This window comes from Nestor notabilis, unplaced genomic scaffold, assembly GCF_000696875.1.
Source record: "Nestor notabilis isolate BGI_N333 unplaced genomic scaffold, ASM69687v1 Scaffold5308, whole genome shotgun sequence".
Classification (NCBI taxonomy): domain Eukaryota; kingdom Metazoa; phylum Chordata; class Aves; order Psittaciformes; family Psittacidae; genus Nestor; species Nestor notabilis.
This window is the reverse complement of record NW_009940432.1, coordinates 2,133-22,143: the sequence shown is the minus strand read 5'-3', so window position 1 is coordinate 22,143 and position 20,011 is coordinate 2,133. Positions and strand designations below refer to the sequence as shown.

The 20,011-nt window shown below is 36.0% G+C and overlaps 1 protein-coding gene across 1 annotated transcript; it reads right to left on the bottom strand.

The window, feature by feature from the left end:
• Positions 1-2,158: 2,158 nt before the first annotated feature.
• Positions 2,159-19,753, bottom strand: LOC104399956 (chromosome unknown open reading frame, human C9orf41). Its single transcript, XM_010020335.1, has 7 exons — positions 19,562-19,753; positions 18,348-18,511; positions 10,434-10,574; positions 5,026-5,204; positions 3,600-3,713; positions 2,616-2,719; positions 2,159-2,351 (listed from the first exon to the last, which is right to left on the bottom strand). Exons 1-7 carry the CDS (start codon positions 19,748-19,750, stop codon positions 2,250-2,252), a joined length of 993 nt encoding a protein of 330 aa, XP_010018637.1. The 5' UTR covers positions 19,751-19,753; the 3' UTR covers positions 2,159-2,249.
• Between the last annotated feature and the right edge of the window lie 258 nt (positions 19,754-20,011).

Below are 20,011 nucleotides of genomic sequence, written 5' to 3'. Positions count from 1 at the left end.
AACAAAACCACCAGAACAAAAGAGAGCCACAGTCTACCAGAAAGCAAGAGCATTGCCTGTTTGCGATAAACAAGAATACACCATTTCAAGTGTAACTACAGACTGGGTAGGAGGCAGAAATGGCCAATATTACAGATACATATGCTACTCAGCAACAGCATTATCAACATTCATCTAATGTCTTATTTCAAGGAGCTTTTAAAACAGGCAAAATACTAACCATACTCTATCTAAAGGAAAAAATAAAAATCAGAAAGAAAGCAAAGAAGCTTAAAGTCCCTCAAAAATAAAGTGAGGAAATTAAAGCAACTTTGTATTATTATTAGGTGTGCAAGGGCTTTTATTTTTCATATACTTCATGGGAATGGCAATGTTTCAGCTTTAAACACGTTTCTCCTGGAGCAGGGCAGAATTCTGACTGCTCTTTTTTGGAGCTAAATACTGGTAGTGCACTTTTAGGAAGAGAGAGTTCAAATAAGACTAGTTTAAACAAAGCTCTAATTGAAGACTGCTGTAGACCAGAAGCCTTTATTTGCACTGAGAATTCTGAGCACAAAGGGGCACGGTCCTGACACGTATCCAGGCACATTGCTCTCTTATGCAGCATTGAAACTTTTAAAAAAAAAAAAAAAAAAAAAAGTTTGTGTTTTTCCTCCTTGCAGACTTTCAATTTAGGAACAAAGGCACGCATTTCTTGCCTTAATGGGAAAAATCCAAAAGCCAGTAACAGATTTATTAAAGAGATGAAATTAAAACACCTCAATGAAAAAAAAACAAAACAAAAAAACCCAAAAAACAAAAAACCCAACCAAAAACCAAAACTAACTAGAAACGATGGAAAACAAGCAAGCTGTTATCCACTGCCATTATGACCAAATACAAAAAGCCCTTGATTCTTTACCATAATGTTTTTATATTTAAGAAATTTTTCAAATGGTTGAAAAATGGTACTTGTGGTAACCAATATATTAAGAGAATGAAATAGCTAACAAGGTACGTCTTGTCAGCACAGTGGGTATTGGTTAACATTTTCTCATGTACATAACTTCTAAGTGATAGAAGATTCAGCCTCTCATATAGTATCACGATGTGTACATTAAATATTCACCTAAGCCACATCTGCCAGGGAAAAAAAACATAAGCGACAAGAAGTCGCTAAGTCACAAGGGTAAAGTGCCTGAAGGTACAAACAAGCCATTTAGCAACTGGCCTGCATATGCTGACTCGTGTAGAGGTGGTCAGGTTACAGCACATACTACTTACATTTAACTTTCTCCCACCGCTTGAGGGATTTTTCTGTTGCACTACCTACACAGGGCATGGATAAATTTGCTGTATTATCAACTTCAAAAAAAGAACTCAAGGTATAACATGACTCTGTTAATTGTGTTAAAAAAAACCCAAACATACTGCTCCATTGTTTTGGCTTAAGCATTAACTAGCTGACTCAAAATCAATGTATTTTAAGATGGCAAAGCATCTAATATATTTCAGTTTCAACACTAGATTAATCAAAATTGGTGTTATTCCTTAACTGAGGTTAACATACTGCTTCTCTGTGATATGCTGCTTCTTCATCACACAGTAATCTGCTTTCAAATAGCATTTCAAAGATTTTGAAGTCTACGGGTTCTGTGTTTTGATTATACTAACAGTGGTACAGTCAATGACTGGAATTTGTACAATAATCTACTTCATTCTGAGCTCCACAGAAAATGGTCTAATAGTTCTAATGGCTATTTTATCTATTATGAATAATTTTATCACTTTCCAACCATTTCAGACTTCATAATTTAAGTATACGCTTAGAAATAACTTCTCTAAACATGCCACAACTAGTACAGTAAGCATCTGTAAGCATTGCCAACATTAGGAAGTAGAAAAAATAAAATCATCAATCTACAGAAAATGATGCAGCATATGCAAAGACATAGCCTATTTATGGCAAACATTAAATCTTATTCTCAACAAAACTTCGCTTTTGTTTTGAATGCGTTCCAAAGCAGAGAAAGTGTCATGTGAACATTTCCTCCTCCATTTTCACAAGTATATTACAAATATGCATGGCATAGTACATGTCTGGATAGCAATAGAGATATTAAAAAATAGACACTATCTAAATCCTATTAGGAATAAAAAGGCACCACTTGATTTGAGGTTGTGTCCAGACATCACCTAGTCCATTTGATTCTCACTTCGAGCTTTCAAGACAACATTTTTTTTTTCCTATTAAACTATTCAGACCACTTCTATTCTGGTTTTCTCACCACAAACAACACACATTCGTAGTAGTATTTCATCATGGAGAGTTCATTCACAGTGTAAGTCGACAGTACGGATTCTTCCTCCACCTGATAAAAAGGCAGCAGTTTTTAAAAACACATTCTCTACAAGAAATATTCAAGTTTCCCTTCGGGAAGCATTATTTCAAGGCCCATTATATACTTTTAAAAATGAGGAAAGCAAATAATTTGCAACACACAAGCATTTAATTCTCCTAGAAGTTATTACTATATGCCATTATATTGAGTTGAATATACGGCAAATGTTGTTTTCAAAGGAGTTTGTCTGGTTTATACCTATACTGCTCATTGCAAACTACAGCATCTTCTTACCTCTATGTGGAATCCATATTTTAGTATAACAGTTCTTATATCCTCATAACTTAATTCTATAGAAAGTTCATTTCCCAAGTTTTCAAAGTGGTAAAGGAGAGGACCTAGAATACAATGATACAAGGGAAATGGCTATTAAAAAGAAAGACAAAAATGGTTTTAAAGAAATCAAAAGTACATACTGGAAGTGCAAAGAACACTTACATCCCGACTCACTTATTCAAATACAGACAAATGAATGTCCTCCTATCACTCATATTTTTGTAATGAATTTCAGAATCAATGGAAAATGAAGAAAGTTAGTTCAGCTGCTTATTCAACAAAGTCTCATTTCCTACTAGATTGTTTTTTCTGTATCTTAAAATTTCTTCAGTCAAGGAGCACTGCTGCCCCTTGAGAACGGAAGGCAGGAGCCTACTCAGGGGCCTACTCTGCTTCTGCTGTGTCACTGACCAAGAGTGGTGTAGTGACTGACTACTACACAAAATGTTTTAACTCTGTAGAGTTTTGTCTGCCATTCCTTTACTGTGGAAGACTTAAGTCTCTCACCTTTTGAGCCAAGGAACACAAAAGTCTCACTCCCAAAGCCCAGTACAAATTAGACAACAGATTAAGAAAAAGCGCAAGGAGGTATTTACACACAGAACAAGTTCTATTTTCTTAAAAAATAAATAAGAAAGAAAAGAATACAGGACACTATATTTGTCAAATAAGAAATGTTTGATGCATGAATGAAAAACCTGCCACTACAAAGATTTACTTCCCTATTTAAAAATCACATGATGTTAACTTGATTGTAACTAGCAAACACCTGGACATACTCCAGTATGTCCAGTAAGTTCGTTTCCAAGCCCTAGATGTTTCTAGCTCTACAGCTTTCAGCACAAACACATTCTTCCCCACAGCTCTTTTCAAGTACTAAATGCCCATTATGTGACCAAACATAGGTCAGGGCTAGCAGGAAGAGAGGTTGGTCACACTTGCCTACATTTATCCATATTCCGCCAGGCTTCAGTATTTTCCATATAGTATCAATGTAATCAATAACATTATGTGCTGTATCTATGAAAAAGCAAGTTGCTATGCAGTCCCACGTATCTGCATAAAAGAGCAAAGTATACAGAGATTAGTTTCAGTGTTTCTACCTCTGCAAAAGTTCATTTAACCCCAGTATTTGTTTACACGCTCAGCATTAACTTCAACTAACAACAGTTAAAGGCTCTTCATTTTGTTTACAAGTAACTAAAATATTTTTGCTTATGTTAACAGTTAAGTTTGGGTTCATGTGTATATACACGTATTTATCATTTATGCACTTGATAAAATTGTTCATACATGTTACATAAATGGGATACATATTATATACTGTAAAATGTAAAAATTATAATGTTTTTTATATAAATTAAAGCCCAAACATGCTATTACTCACCTACCCTATGAAATTCAGTACCACAACTGTTAAAAATACAACTGTAAAAATACCCATCGATTTTGGCCCTCTCTACTTAACACTGAGAACACCACAAGTCTGTACACTGAAATGTACTTCCACAAATCACATAGCTTTAAAACATTTTATTCTGTATCTGAGTATTTCTCAGTTTTTATATAGTTTTTATATAGTTAATATAACAAGCAGGATCTTTCAAAGTCTACCTTCTAAAGCCTCAGTCTCCCTGTTTTTCTCTAGTCATTTATCCTTCAAATTGCAAAAGTTTAAAGTTCCGTAAGTAAAAAAATTGTACATCTCAATTTATGCTCTAGTGCAAGACAGAACTTTCAGAAAATTAAGCAACTCTAAGAAAGGCTCCTGCAAGAAAATATCTGGAAGTCCAGTGCACAATAAAGCGCAGATCAAGAGCCATGTAATTCCATCGGAAAAATGGCTATAGGTTTAATATGGACAGAAAGGTAGAAACAGAAAAGAGAGGTCCGAGATGATAATCCAATTCTATGTAAGGAAAAAACAATGACTTCTACATAAGCACATACTGTGCCTCTAAAGTATTTACTATTGACTGTCGGTAAGTATATTTTTTCATTTATAATTTATTACTACTGAAACAGTTTGCATCCACAAAAAATACTCACTTTTATACACTAAAAACCAGAATTAGTTATGTTGTTCCCTTTGTAACATCACTTTCCTAAATCTACTAAACCTTTCCATAATACTACTATGCTGTCTTATTCTGAAAAAGACTACAGCAAAGATCTGTTACGCAAGGAGGTGTCTCTATTTTTTCACAATGAAGACAAGCTGATTTGGAACAAGAAAATGTTGCTACAGTTAATACTTTTTGCTTAATTCTTGTAGATACAGTTCTGTTCTATTTGTAATCATTAACTGTCCCATAACAAATACACTGAAGATGGTTGCATGGATAGCCAGAAGTCTGCATTTACTCACTGCACTCAGAATAAATTTCTTGAAAATCCCCTGCTGTCATAGAGAAGTTTGAACCAGGAGGAAGACTGTGAGGATCAACATCAGGGAAATAAATTGGACGTATCTGATCAGCAGATCTTCTGTTATTGCTAAACTGATGAATCCAGGGATAAAGCTTACATGAGTTAATTTCAGAACATCTGCAAAATACAAAAATCAGCACAATTCAGTTTCAACTAATTACTTATCTATTATCTAGACACACAGAAGTCAAAGACTTTCACCAGTATTCATAGATCGTTGGTAAAAAGCTACACATTTCCTAAAGGATTTTTATCTAGTTCATAACACTTCAGACTGCCTATCAATTTACAAACTGATACAAAAAGCCCAATTTTACTCTAACATACAGATTATCTACACAAAATAATAATTGCCTTTTTTAGCTTTAAAATTTTCTTTATGCACTTTTTCCCATTTTCTCCAACTTCCACTGAGAAGAAAATGCACAGGATTCTTCTGCAAGATTAATTACATTAATGATTTAGTATATTCAGTAAAGCTAAGCCTTCCTGGATATCTTTTTCTATTAAAAAAATTAGTAACATTACTTCTGTGAATTTTATTGGAAACATCTGTTCTCATTCTAGACTTTTCTGTCTTTTCTAAACCGTCATCACTGGGGTTTTGAAGCACAGAAGAACAAAAGCATTTTTCAGATTCTAACTCAAAGGATGCTTTCAGGTTTCAAAAAATGAATAAATTCCATTTTGCAAAATAGTAGTTTTGCACTAGGTGTCTTTTTAAGTTAGTAACATCTGGAACATTGCAATTACGCTTAGTAAACATGTCTTTGTAAAATAAAATCTGTGGGTTGAGATGATGAACTAAGTCAACTATTGTTTTTAAAAGTGGTAAAATACAGCATTAAAGTATAAAAAGCAGCTTTTCCCACAGTCCTGTAGGATCAGTTTATAATTAAAAACTGAAACCATTTTCTTTCAGAGACAACAGAGGACACCTCTGTCCCTTGAAACATACATCATCAAACACTTCATAAAGTGCAAGCAAACTACCAGGATATAGAAAGTGCACTCTATTGCCTGGTGGATATAAAACATCTGTGGTAAAGTCTTTGAAATAAAATTTTATTACTTTCTTTATGCCATACTTACATCTCATCAGGAAAAACAATCCACACAAACCAAACAAAAAAAATAAAACCCAAGAACAACCTGTATTTGAGCAGCAGTATACTGGGCTCAGTAACCATCTGTACATACTATGAATATTATGAGTAAGCAAGCTCACTGCCATGCATTTCAAGAGAGCAGACTTTGGCCTCTTCAGGAATCTGCTCAGTAAGGTTCCATGGGGTAAAGCCTTGGAGGGCACAGGGACTCAAGACTGCTGGCTGATGTTCAAGGATCACCTACTCCAAGCTCAGGAGCATTGTGTCGTGACAAGAAGGAAATGAGGCAAGAAGGCCAGGACGGCTATGGGTGGATAAAGAGCTGCTGAGAAACCTCAGAAGGAAAAAGAAAGCTTATAGAAGGTGGAAGTGAGGACATGCAGCCTGGGAAGAATACAGGGACATTGTTGGGGAAGCTAAGGATCAGGTCAGGAAAGCTAAGGCCTAGGCAGAGTTGAGCCTCAAAAGGGATGTGAAAGATAACAGGAAGGGCTTCTATAAGTACACTGCAAACGAACAACAGACTAGGGATAATGCGTATGTTCCTGCCCATGGTAGGGGGTTGGAACTAGATGATCTTAATGTCCTTTCCAACCTTAACTAGTCTATGATTCTTATATATGCAGTCAATCAAAGAATAAAAAAAGCAGGGGAAAAAGTCCTGATAACATGGGCATCATTTTCTTCAAGAAAGGCATTTTTATTTTGGTTAAAAAAGGGAAGAATAGATGAATAAATAATACCAAACAAAAACACAAACCCAAACAAACCAACCCACAGAAACCCTCAATACCAATCACAAAAAAAAAAAAAAAGAGACCAAAAACCCCAAACATGTTGGCCATCAAAAGTTGTGTTAACCGTATGTTCCTAGTCAAGTTTTTCCTATGTTCTTAGTCAAAAATTTCTTTAACAACAACAAAGGAAAGGTAAAGAAAATAAGAAATCCCAGTAGATTACAAAGGATTTTTTTCTGCACTGTTTTTTTATGAGCACAAAGTATATTCGTATAGACTTTTGAACAGCTGCAAAAGGAATTACCAATTTAAAAGACCAATTCCTCTCCATATTCAAACTTGAAAACCTCCCTTCCCAGCTTCAGTAATTTATACTTCAAAACTAAGTAATGCAGACTTTTACAATTCTATCTTTCCACCAAAAGATGTATAATGTCAATTATGTTATAAAAATGTAACATCTTTAGGTAAGTGTGACGCACTTCACTGTTTTCCTCAGGGGCATTTACTGATCAACATTTAGTTGAAAAGACAATTCTGGAAAAGATGGGTAGGTCAAATCTTACTTCTGAGCAGTGATTTAAAAGAAAAAATGCTTGATTAACTGTTTTCATCCAAAGGCATTCATGGACATGCAACAAACACAATTAAGTAGTCTTCTCGAAGTGTCTAGATTTATCTAAAATCCAGAAAGTAAAGATTAGCCAATTATTAGCATGAATTCTACTGGTATTAATTAAAGCTTTTTTAAACTAACCCTACTCTGACTTGGGTGCAAAGTGCTTTATATTACTTCAGTTTTCTCAAATAAGTGGGACTACTGGGGCTACTGCTACTAACAGTCTCTTAGACCAAGACTTCTGACCTTGTGCTCTGTATCTCCAGCTGCAGAAAACAGCAAGTCAGCAAACAGCTGCCCCTGCTTCCTCCACATAGATACTACCCTAGTGTTATTTCCCTCTGGTCAGAAGTCAAAGGGAAGTATAACGTGTCCTGTGGCTCTAGACTGCCAGAAAATTTCAGTATGCTTTCTAGAGGCAGGAGAACAGATCACACTTCGCCCTTTTTCCTCTTCCAAAACACGTAAGAAATGAAGGGTGTCTGTACACTACCAGTGATCACCTCTGCCATCTGTCATTAGAACCAGGGCTTATGTAAACACCAGAAAAATACACCAGCAGTAAAAACCTTACCCATACAAGAAAAAGCACAATTACTTATACAAGGACTGCAGCAGTCATAGAGCCATTGCAGTTAAGATACTCCAGGGTAACTTTAGTTTCAAATTAGAGCTTCCTCAATGGAATAATGCACTCTAATTAATTTCAAACACTTACAGTGACCACAGTTATGTCTTGACATACTCTCTACATACTATGCTATGCAACTTCATCCACAATAACGAAAGTTGAAAATTTAAGACAATTACATTTTTTTACAAGCATAAAAACCAGCAGATACCATTTTGTGTACAGAAGACTTAAGTCACTCTACCACATCTAAAAGCCCACTGTAGCAGTTGGCTTGACACTCAAGACAGTACTTTGTCTTCCTAAAAATAAATCAAGATTAGTGAATGTAGGTATATCCAAACTGTGAGCATGCTAGCAAAATCATCATGCTTTTATCAACTGAAAAAAAAAAAATTAAAACTGCAGTTAAAAACTAATGTGCAAAATCCTTTCTTACCACTCTTCCTTAACTGGTATCTTCAGCTCATATTGATGATTGCTGTTTCTTCCAGTTCCAGAAAGGTAAACTTAATCCATTTCAGTAGGCTAACTGGGAACAGCCACTTAAGACTAAAATGGAAGACCCCAAAAGTCCCCGTAACCTTCTTAATAGATATCCCAAGCCCACAGTCAGATCTAGCAGAAAGGAATGCTTGGACTTCAACTGAATTGACTGAAATTCATAGTCACGTTAGCAGTATTCTATTCTATGCTGATAAAGAAACTCGTAACTGGTAACTTGCCCAGCAAAAATGGAGACTACAGCAGCTGAGCAACACTCAAATCTAATCCTGTTGCAAGTCTAATGCATACACACTTCTCTGATAAATATCTTACATGAATAGGAAACACCACATGAGCATTAGGTGTTAAGAATGGTTAATATCATAAACTAAGCTTGGATCTTCAGAATTCCACTTACAGGCCAAAGACTCAGTATTTGAGGAAAACAAAAAATATGTGAGTTAGTTAGGAGTGAAGTTAACTTTCAGCTTTGAACCACTATGACAGCTGATCAGTGCTCACAAAGATGGGAAATGAATACTTTCATACTGCTTCAGAAGTTCCAAACAGCGTAAAAGCCAGCAGAGCTGTAATAGATAAGGATGAGAAGAATGTGACCTCCTTTCAGTAGCTGAAAGGCGTTAGATCAGCTCAACTGCAATATCCAAATTCACCACCAGATGATAGTCATTTAAGTAAGTAAAAGAACAAATAAACCTATAGCAAGTATGTGGTTTTATCACACTGACCACTACTGTTTAAGAACACATGCAGCAGCCATAATAAACAGTGGTTTTCCCCTTGTTTTTGAACAGTAGTCTGTAACAGATTTAAGATCATCACAGTCCATGGTGGATAGTCTACAAACAAGGCTCCAAAACATCATGATAATGATAACAGAATACAAGACAAGAATTTAGGTGTTTTCAGGAAAGCTGCATCATTTCAGATGGAAGAATGAAGTGGCAAATCCTGTCTGTCTGAACTTGGTACCAACCCAAAACATGGCCCGAGAACTCTTTCCTACTTGCCCACTTGCCTAGTATTCCCACCCTCTTTCTTGAAAGAATAGTTGCATTTGCTGCCTTCTTTCCTCAATAAGAAATTCATTATGAAACCAGTAATTTCAAATGCAAGTGACAGAATACTAAATACAGTAACATCACTTTAAGTCAAACCTATACAGTGAAATTTACTGGAATTTACTACTTTCAAATTCAGTACCTCAGCATAATTCTAGAGCTACTGACTACATTATTTTAGCCAGTTGCCTAAGAAGTGGTTCAGTGTGCTTCAGTGGTTGTTCTGCATGTCAAAACAAGGCCTACTATTTCAGTATAGAATGTGACACTTTAACAGGTTTCCTCTGTTGATCACTACCAAATATCATGCACGTATTAACTAGTACGTATTTGACACCAGTAAGATAGGCATACATTTTACAGAAACAATAAATCATAAAACCTATTCAAGATTATGCAGAAAATATGTGGTACAGAGATTTTAAGTCTCATAATTCAAAAGCCATGCCTCCTTCTATAATTTTAATGACTCAGACACAATGCTTCTGTCCCACATTTATCCCACTGATTTTTTTTGTTCATTATTACAGCCTAAAAAAATGTAATTTTTTACATTTTACATTGCAAGCCCCGTGTTAGGACTTACAAATCTATTCTTGCAAGTTTCATGTATTCAAGTTTTTCTCATTCATAATTTTGCCTCCTTAAGTTTCAATCAGCAAGTAAAACATAAGCTATGTACCTGTTGAGTACAAAGTTAGAAGAAAAGAGCATAAAGAGGCTCCACTCATTTCCTTGGCAAGCATAACCGAGCTTAGCTATTTCCCACGCCAATCTACCTAGCCCAGCACCAGGTACCAGGATATTAACTTTGGAGAAATCCCTGCAACAGAACAAAAATAATAGTTAAGTCTTTATCTGATACCTCCTAACAAAACTTACAGAGGTCCAGTCAACATTCCCCACTCCCATATACTTAGATATTACAATGTATTTGCTGTATAACTTTTACTTTTTAAATGCAACCTGAGCCAGTTCTGATCAATTGGTTAATTGTACAGTCAAAGTAATCCACAGAAATTACTCAACATATACAACTGTCATTCAGAATACAGAGCATAAGCAAAAACCAATTTTTTTCCCCTGAAAACTTCTACAGTTATCAAGCTAAGCATTTCTTAAGTGAACTGAAGAAAGAACGTTATCATATGATGCCATTTTTCTTTGAAGCCCACTGATAACTTGTAAACTTGTAAATATTCTAGAAATCTTGGTTACATTGCATGAAAAACAAACATGTATTTTGACATCAGAAGAAAACCTCCACAAGCTGATGAGTAATTCAGACTACAAAAACCTTAGTTACCTTCTCAAGAACTGTTTTATGTATGTTCACCAATTCCAGTGAAGTACACTAAGTGACATAAGGTTTCTGAAATCAGAGTACATTGCAGCTCTCTAACCCTCTACTTCCCGTAACTAGGCATCAAGTTGAAAGATGACCAGAGAACATACAGCAATGTGTTTACTGAGATACCGAGAAAAACCTCTTCCATCTTCCAACTTCAGCAACTAAACGACGAAGAATCTCAAAATTTTCTTCTTTTACAGGCAGTAAATGCAATACACATATATTCTAAGCATTAGACTTTGATCACAATGCAGTCAAACCTTCACTCGGCCAAACCAAAAATATGTTTAATCTAAAAAGATATATTCTTTCAGTTTCCAGTTGTCAACAAGATTTCATAACTTCATATGCCAAAAAAAAAAAAAAAAGGAAAAAAAAAAAATGAACACACAGACTACCTTCCCTTTTGGATGTCACCTTCAAAGACAAAACATACATCTATCAATTTATATGCAGCTAAATGAAGGAAACCACTATCAGCACTTCCAGGCATACAATGAAAGAAAGCAAAATGCAAAGTCTCTGACTACATAAAAATTCAGGATGCCAAAAAGGGTTTTAAAGATTTAGCATGCTGCATAAGCATGAAGATGAGTGAAGGAGTTATGTAAACTCTGAAAAGTAGCACATTTCTGAAGACTATTACTCAAACCCAAAAGAAAGTAGTATTCTTTTCTAAAGGCCACAAAAACTAACAAAGCAGTTTTAACAGTGTTTCTTGGTTTGTGGCTCAATCATCTAACTAGTGAGGGCTCCCAAAAGGAAGATCAAAGTTCTCCTCGTTCCTGATTTTCATTTCCTTTCCATTATATTTTCAGATTCTTTGCTTTCCGATTAACAAGAAGCAGGAAATAAAGATCTAGCTATTACCTAAGAGCACTCCTGTGAAACGACAGTTCTCATTACCTCTCTTCTACAAGGAAAGCCAGAAGAAAGCTAGCCAGGAAGTCCCACTGAAGTAAGAAAGATTAATTCAGGAGAAAATTACTTGCTCAAGATGAAAGTTTTGAAAACAGGGACCCAGAAGGAAGAAAAAAATCCACTTTCCAGGAAAAGCCAGAAAAACCTCCATGTTAAGCTTTTTATATTTGTAGTGGTACATTGTTATTCCAAATGTATTTCTAACCGGTTGAAGTCTTAAGCCACTTCCAAGATTGTCATACACTGGTAAGAAAAGACACTTTCCTGAAAACAATCTAATAACTAATAGCTATATAGGTGTGATCACATTTCAAAATCTCCAACTTTATTCATCCTAAAATGAGATACAGCCTCTCACTTGAGTTGATTTTAAATTGCTTGTAATTGTCTTGCATCTTTCTATTCACAATATAGTTTTCTGTATCTCTGAACTGATTTTCCCAATTGTCCCTTAGAAAATAGGTTATTTTAACTGCATTTTCCTTCGCAGTTTATTATTTTCCTTTCTTTATTAAGGGATTGAAGTCCATCTGGAAACCTGTTAGTAATTAAATTTCTATCTGTACTCTTCATATCAGTTGCTAGGGCCCGATGCTGGCCACCAACTTCTTTTCAGTACACAGAGCACAGCTAATAGAATACAGTAGCGTCAAATCCAAGTCCATAACCTGACACTGTCCGAACAGCCTTTGAAATGGTTCAAAAGCATTTTAAGTCTGTAGTCAGAGAAACTAGGTATGTAGTGAGCACACTGTATAACAATTAGCAAGTGTTGATAGTGTGCTGCTACCACCCCCAAAAAAATTTAAAAAGCTCAACACAATTTGCTTTTCAAGTATTAAAAGGAATTGTTAGTGACAAGCTCTTAGTGAATTTCAAAAAATAAGATATGAAACCAGTGGTAGTGTGAGCACTCCAATACACTATATTATGCTATTTTTTTGAGTCATTAAAACAGCTAACTTTAATTGCTCAGAAACTGCTTTTTTAATAACTATAGTCATAAGATAATTTAGAAGGCTAGAAAAACCTGCTTTCCTTCAGTGGATATCTAATTGTAGCAGTAGCAAAGACAACTGATAGTAATCCCAGTTATCCACAGTGAAGCTACCCACAAACTAGCCAGAAGCAGCATGATTTCTATGTCACAGATCTAGCATTGCATAGGAACATAAATGGGTACCCCACAAGTATCCATTAAAAACCTGTGGGGCAACAGAGAAGAAATACTGCCCTATTAATCTGACAGATATGAGGGAGAAAAGGCTGGCTAAAGAGCAAAGAAGAGAGCTGCATGGTACAGTCTAGCTCAACTACTGAAATTGTAGCAGTCTCTTAAAAACATAGTGAAGGAATATCAAAAACAACCAAAATCGGTCATGCCATCATTGTACTGCATTTTGCAGTGTGATTTTTCAGCTTTTAGACATTTATTAATGGTATTAATGAAGATTTTAACTTTGTGTCCTTTTTTAAAGGGAAAAAATATATATTATAAAAATAGGGGCTTCCTATTTTGTGCCTATTGTCCTTAAAAAACCCAAAAAAACAGACGGTGCTGAAGAGGTAAACTGAAGTTCAGCAAAAGGAAGATCTATGTGTGATCAAACACAACTCTCATTTTTATAGACTAATCACTGCAATTCAAAGTTACGTAATCATAAGAATTGGTAAGAAATACAAAGCCCATATACAGATGATCAGTGGAAACATCAGCATAAATCACACTGTAGGATTCCTTTCCCAATGTTTCATCTCTGTAATGTTTGTAAAACTAGATAATGAACACATCCAATCCTCAGTATAGTATTTTCACTATTTTATAGTAAACCATATTTTCAGAGATTTATTTTTTTTTTTAAACATAGCTACTTTTCAAATAAAATTATGGAAGTAGCTAAACAGTACAATCATTTGAAAAGCAATTCTCCAAACTTAGCAGCTGAGGTTTATCTGTTTCCACATAAAGACCTGCAAAGCCTTCAATGGACTGCAGTGAAAATGCAGAGATAGTTTTGTCTTAAATCCAATGTTTAAAGACAAGTTTAGATCACCTACAATTTTTGAGATTAAAAACCCTGCAAGGACAGATGTATTTTATATAAAGTTAAATAAAAGTCATATAAAGCAGGAATTTTATTATTGCTATAACTGAGACTGAGCACTTGCAAGAAGTGTAGCCACACTCAGGCTTAAGATTAATAAATTATGTTTTCAAGTAAAAAGGAAACTAAGCTGTCCTGCCAGCATCTTGGAAAATGCAATCATTGCTGGACAGCGTGACAGATTTAAATTTCAAGCTACAGGTGTTTCCAGAGGCCAAGTTAATGAATAAAAGAAAACTCTGGAGAAAATACCTAAGTTTACTGTTCTGAACCATGGAATGATAATTAATTAAAAGCTTAACTATTTCTTTGGTTCGTTTTGAAAAAGAAGTTGATGACCTTTACATCCCTTCACATAAGTAGGAAAGGTAACACTAGAAGTGAAAGAAAAATCAAGATGACAAAAGGGGAATTAAAAAAAAAAAAAAAATCGTTATTCTTTAGTTAAAAATCCAAACAACATTTCACCATAAAAACACCTTAACACATTCCATCAAGAAATAAAAGTAGTATCTGTTTTAATATTTTCTCCAATATAAAGCAGTGACTGTAGTTCGGTCAAATCCAAGAAATCAAATTTAAATGGCTTCATCAAATGGTAGACCTGTGAGCTGAAACACAATTAAACACCAACGTGAATAATGCAGGATATCTATCAAGTTCTTCAGGAAGACCTCATCTCACGGTAGTTCATTTGAAACTGCTCTGTTGATGGTACTAACAGATTCTGTGTTAAAGAGCTAAACAGAAAAAAAGAATTATTTCTGAAGAAGAATGGAAGGCAGAAAAGGCTTTTACCATTAGACTGGAGCAAAACACAAGGTAACAGTAGTACCTACTCACAAGAGTGTGGTAATTTACAGCTGCTTTCAACCACTGCTTCTTGGTAGCTCCTGTGCTTCCCAGAAGAGCTAGCACATAGAGCACTTTCTTCCTGTTCTTTGCACATCAACTGAAGCAATACAAGCCAATCTTGCAAAGAACAGCAACACAACATTTGCATGCATGAAGCAAAACATATTTGAATAGTTTCAAAAATCTGAACTCCTTTTCACATGATTCCAATATACGTAATTAATGTTAACAGTTAACTAGAAACTGAACATACAATTCCATTGAAGCCATTAAGAAGTAAAAGGTTACTTGTACTGATGGTTTTAAATTTAAATCTTTTATTTACCTTTTTCAACATAAACTACATCTAAAAAAAAACCTGTTTTCATTACCCAGTGCCACCAATACACTTTTTCTCTGGCACTTTCATTTCACCATTTCAGGAGACTTCAGCACCTTGTGCTACAAAAGGGAACGCAAAAGAAATGCAGAGCTGCACTATGAGATTCCATCCATAGGCTGCTTTCACACGTTAGCATGCACAGCCAGTCCTCTCTGGAGGAAACGGACTTTGCACTCTTGATACACAACAGCCAGAATAACTTCACTATGGTCAGTTCAGGCACTGTCCATCCCTTCAAACTGGAACAACTGCTGCCCTCTGAAACTGTAAAAAGGAATCAAGACTGACAAGCCAGCCTGCCCTAGCACAGAAGTTACTACTCGCACAACAGTGAGGTGCCACTTGCCAGTTAAGCCTGACAATGCACAAAGAGCACAGGCCCTTCTGAGTGACTGTGCTTCTCACCTCAAAGAGGTAAGCACACCTAAGGAGGAGAGAGCATCTGGTCACTATGAAAAGTGATTTGAGGACATTAAGTAACAGTACATGAACTGAGAAAGGTTTTACATAACTGCTATGACAGATCTGTAATAATCATGAATATTAAGCTTTTAAACAGGTATGCAGGGATCGTGGTTTAACCCCAGCCAGCAATTAACCATCACACAGACCCTCACTCACTCTGACCCTTACTGCAGTGGGATGGGGAGGAGGAATCAGGAAATATGTAAGAACCCTTGGGTTAGAATAAGAACAATTTAATAACTGAAATAAAAGTAAAATATAACAATCCAATAACGTAATGATAATTACAGTAACGATAATAGGAATAAATCCCACCCCCAGAAAAAAAAACAAGTGATGCGCAACACAGCTGCTCACCACCCGCTGACAAACACCCAGCCCGACCCGAGCAGCGATCTGGGCCTTCCCCCAGTTTATATACTGGGCATGATGTGCTGCGGTATGGAATAGCCCTTTGGTCTGTTTGGCTCAGGTGTCCTGTCTCTGCTTCCTCCTGGCTTCTTGTGCCCCTCCTCACTGGCAGAGCAGGAGAGACTGAAAAGTCCTTGACCAAGGTAAGAGTAAGCACTGCTCAGCAACAGTTAAAACATGGGTGTGTTACCAGCTTTGTTCTCAGACTAAAGCCAAAACACAGCAATGCACCGGCTACTACAAGGAAAAATAACTATCCTAGCCAAAACCAGGACAGTATGTAATACACATTTTATAAATGAAAAAAATGTTTCATTTGATGAACTCAGACTTGTAGCAGAGATCTATCATCTACAAGGCAATGCTCTGAGATTTCTCTAGACAAAGAAAACCCCAATGGGTATTTCAGAGCCATCATAATAGGGGCAGAAGCACTGTCATCTTAGTTCTGCTTGACAACAATAAACAGAATTCCTGGTAAAGCAGCACAAAGCTATCAACTTCAGATTCACCCAATCTGTTACCACATATTGCCTCCTAATACTAGGTGGAGGTTTTGAAATAAAAGTTCATTGATGATAAATGTAAAAGGCAAGACTTTGCAACTTCAGACATGTATCTCTTCAAATTTGATATAAATTCTCTCCTGCAACCAAAATGCTTTAAAAGCTAGGATACAGAGAAAAAGGGAACTGCTACCTTCAAGATCAGAATGATTACCTTCAGAACTATGACTTCTCCTACACATCTGCACCTAAGAGCCACATCAGGCAACCTGCTGTATTTAATTCATTTTTAGCTAACAGGGCACTGTTAGCACTAAAAACATTGCAGCAAGTTCACCTTCAGATAAAACATTTTTAGTGGCACATCCACCTTGAGATAAGTTAGCCCACAGCAAAAGAGAAACCAATCATGTCCACTCTGTGTTCTGTCACCACTAATAGCCTTTACTAATGAAAATTTTAAAGATGGCTAGTGGAAGGTATTTCAAATTGGTACAGATGCATTATTAGCCATTACTGAGAAAGAAGAAGATCCACACTAATACCCAGCTGTATCAAAACTAACTTGCAACCTGTTACATCTACAAAGTTCATAAATTTTCAGTGGTTCCCAGAGACAGAATGAGGAGCAATGGCCATGAACTACAAACACAGAAGTTTCACCTCAACATGACAAAGAACTTCTTTACATTGACAGTAGCAGAGCACTGGAAGAGGCTGCCCAGGGTGGGTCGTGGAGTCTCTCTCTTTCAAGACGTTCAAAACCTGCCTGGACATGTTCTTGTGTAACCTGGTCTAGGTGGTCTTGTCTTGGCTTGGGTTTGGTTCCTTCTAGCCCTAATGATCCTGTGATTCTGTGTTAAGTTTAAACTGAAAAGTACTTTATGACAACTGGGCTGACAAAAATACAGAGCCATTAAACAGAGAATTCTTACAGCACTAGTATCTTCCAAGATTCTACCAGCATACTTCTACTTAAAGTTACCTAAAAACCCTGTGCCAGTTACTATTCTGGTGATGTTAACAAGCCAACAGTTACAAAGCTACCCTCAAAACATGCAGCAAAGATTCTTAAGATGTGCCTTTTAACAACTGTCTGAAAGCAAAGATAGAACTAAGTATCTGCAGTGCAATAAAACTGTGGTAGAGGTTAAGAGTCTTCTTCCCTCCCCCCACCAAGTCAGGCAATAGTACTCATACTTGCTGGTATCACAAGGGTCCTTCCCTTTATCTGCAGCATACTCAGAATCTGTTAACCTGCAAATTTTACCTCACTTTGCACAACTGAACTAACTTCACAACCTCCTGAGTCTCTTACTTGAAAGGTTAACAGAAATCCCATTACATCAAGCTGCAGGGAAAAAGAAAAAAATTATTCCTGGTTTACCTGGAGAAGGTAAATCTTCCTTTGTGAAGTTTATGATTATCCTCTTTTCCAACCCCTTGTATTAGAAACCAAACCTTTGATTAAAAAATTCCACTGCATTCAAGGCAATTTATCTGTTTTTAAGTCCAAGCTTTTCCTTACTCCATAAAAACATTCTTAAATTTGTACTACAGTGTACAACCACACAAAAAATAAGTCTTAAAATACTATTACCATCTTTCTTTTGGAAAGTTCTTTATGATTTCACTAATGATTGGCTGGTAGCAGGACTCTCTCTCAGGCTTTCCCTCTTCACTCCAGTCTCTCACAAATTGTTTCAAAGTGGATTTTAATTTATCCATGTCAAATGTTGAAGCTGGTGTAATCTTCCCTCTTCCCTGATTAAAGTGGAAGAGAAAAATAAGATTAGTGCAAAAAGTACCAAGTATCTTTAGTCTTGGGTGAGGGGAGTAGAAAAAAGCCATATAATAAGAGCTGTTAGCAGTTTCAGCTGACAAAGCACCTGCCTTTCACCCACCTTTCACTCCTGGCACCAGGGTTCAAATCTAACCTAGAATCCTAAACAAATTGAGCTTCCTGGTCTCAGTGCAGCACTCAAGAGATTAGGTACCACATTAAAAAACAAACAATAAACCCAAACAAAACAAAAACACTGCACAAAACAATAAAAAAGAAAACCAACAACATGATATGGCACAGCAGAGCACAACTGATAGTCCTTATATTCAGGAAAGGATCAGGGCTTAGCCAGTGCAGAGGCTGCACTGCTTTACCTGAGAAGAGGGTCCCTTTAGGTGCTGATGAGGCAACACTGAGAAGCTCACATTAGAGCTGCCCATCATTGCACCTTTCCTGCAGATACCAAAAAAGGACTTCAGTTTCCATCTAAACCAGTCTTTTAAGTTTGAATTCAATTTTTTTGGATAGAGACGCCACACTGAAAAAGCAGGGAGTGAAAAGGTTTTTACAGATAAGAACATTAAAAATACTTGACCTATCTAAAATTTTAAGAGATTTAAAATGCCATAATATAAAATAACCTACAGTAAGACAGGCAATACTATTTATGCTATACACACTTAAAAGGTGGCGGGGGGAAAAATGTATCCACGGTAGAACTAGAACTCAAGCAATTTTTTTTTTTTTTTTAGGTAAGTGATAAGTGTAATTTGCCAGATTCACACTGAAACTTCCATGAAGTGTAACTACAGATACTAACAACAAACAGATTTATTAAACATCAGCTTTACAAGATGTGAAAGACAAGAGTCAGAAAACACTGCTGGGCAGGAAGCATGAAAGGAGAAAATAAAGCGGTAAAAGGAAAGAAAGTTTGAGACCTAGAGGTGTGAAAAACAAATGCAGAAAATCCCAAAGCAGACAGAATTCAATATTTGGAGTATGAAAAAGTCCATTTTTAAACATACGTCTTCTCCATATTCCTTATTTTCAAACATATGAGTGCAGTCTTTCACAATGGTCTGTAGTATCTCTTGATTATGGTCAATGCATTTCCGAATCTTGTCAAGATGAGGAAGGTATTGAGGAAGGAGACTCTGTTGGTTAGCTGGGAGAGATTTAAACTGCCTTTCAGTTCTGTTCACTCGCTCGTGCATATTTATTCTAAAAGGCAAAAGGTTTAAGGTCTTTAGATATTTTGAAATAATACACACAGTAAATATAAATAATTTACTCTAAGCTGCTCCAGATAGAATTACTAATTTTTTCAGACACAGGAAGAAATCAGACTTTCCAATTCCTCACTAGACAACAAGTTTTCAAGAATTTTTTTAGGCAAAATGTTTAAGCTCTAGTTCTACATTACCTCTTTTAAACATGTTGCAGTTTAAGAGAACCATTGTCTTCTTGCAGTTTCA

Bases quoted from the DNA above. Each gene is read 5' to 3' on its own strand.
- LOC104399956 (XM_010020335.1), bottom strand. From the start codon at position 19,750: ATGCACGAGCGAGTGAACAGAACTGAAAGGCAGTTTAAATCTCTCCCA. The intron at 3,714-5,025 runs GTGAGTAAATGC...TCTTTTATGCAG, and splicing joins AGAAATTTATTCTGAGTGCA to ATACGTGGGACTGCATAGCA. The intron at 2,720-3,599 runs GCAAGTGTGACC...ATTGTATTCTAG, and splicing joins CGGAATATGGATAAATGTAG to GTCCTCTCCTTTACCACTTT.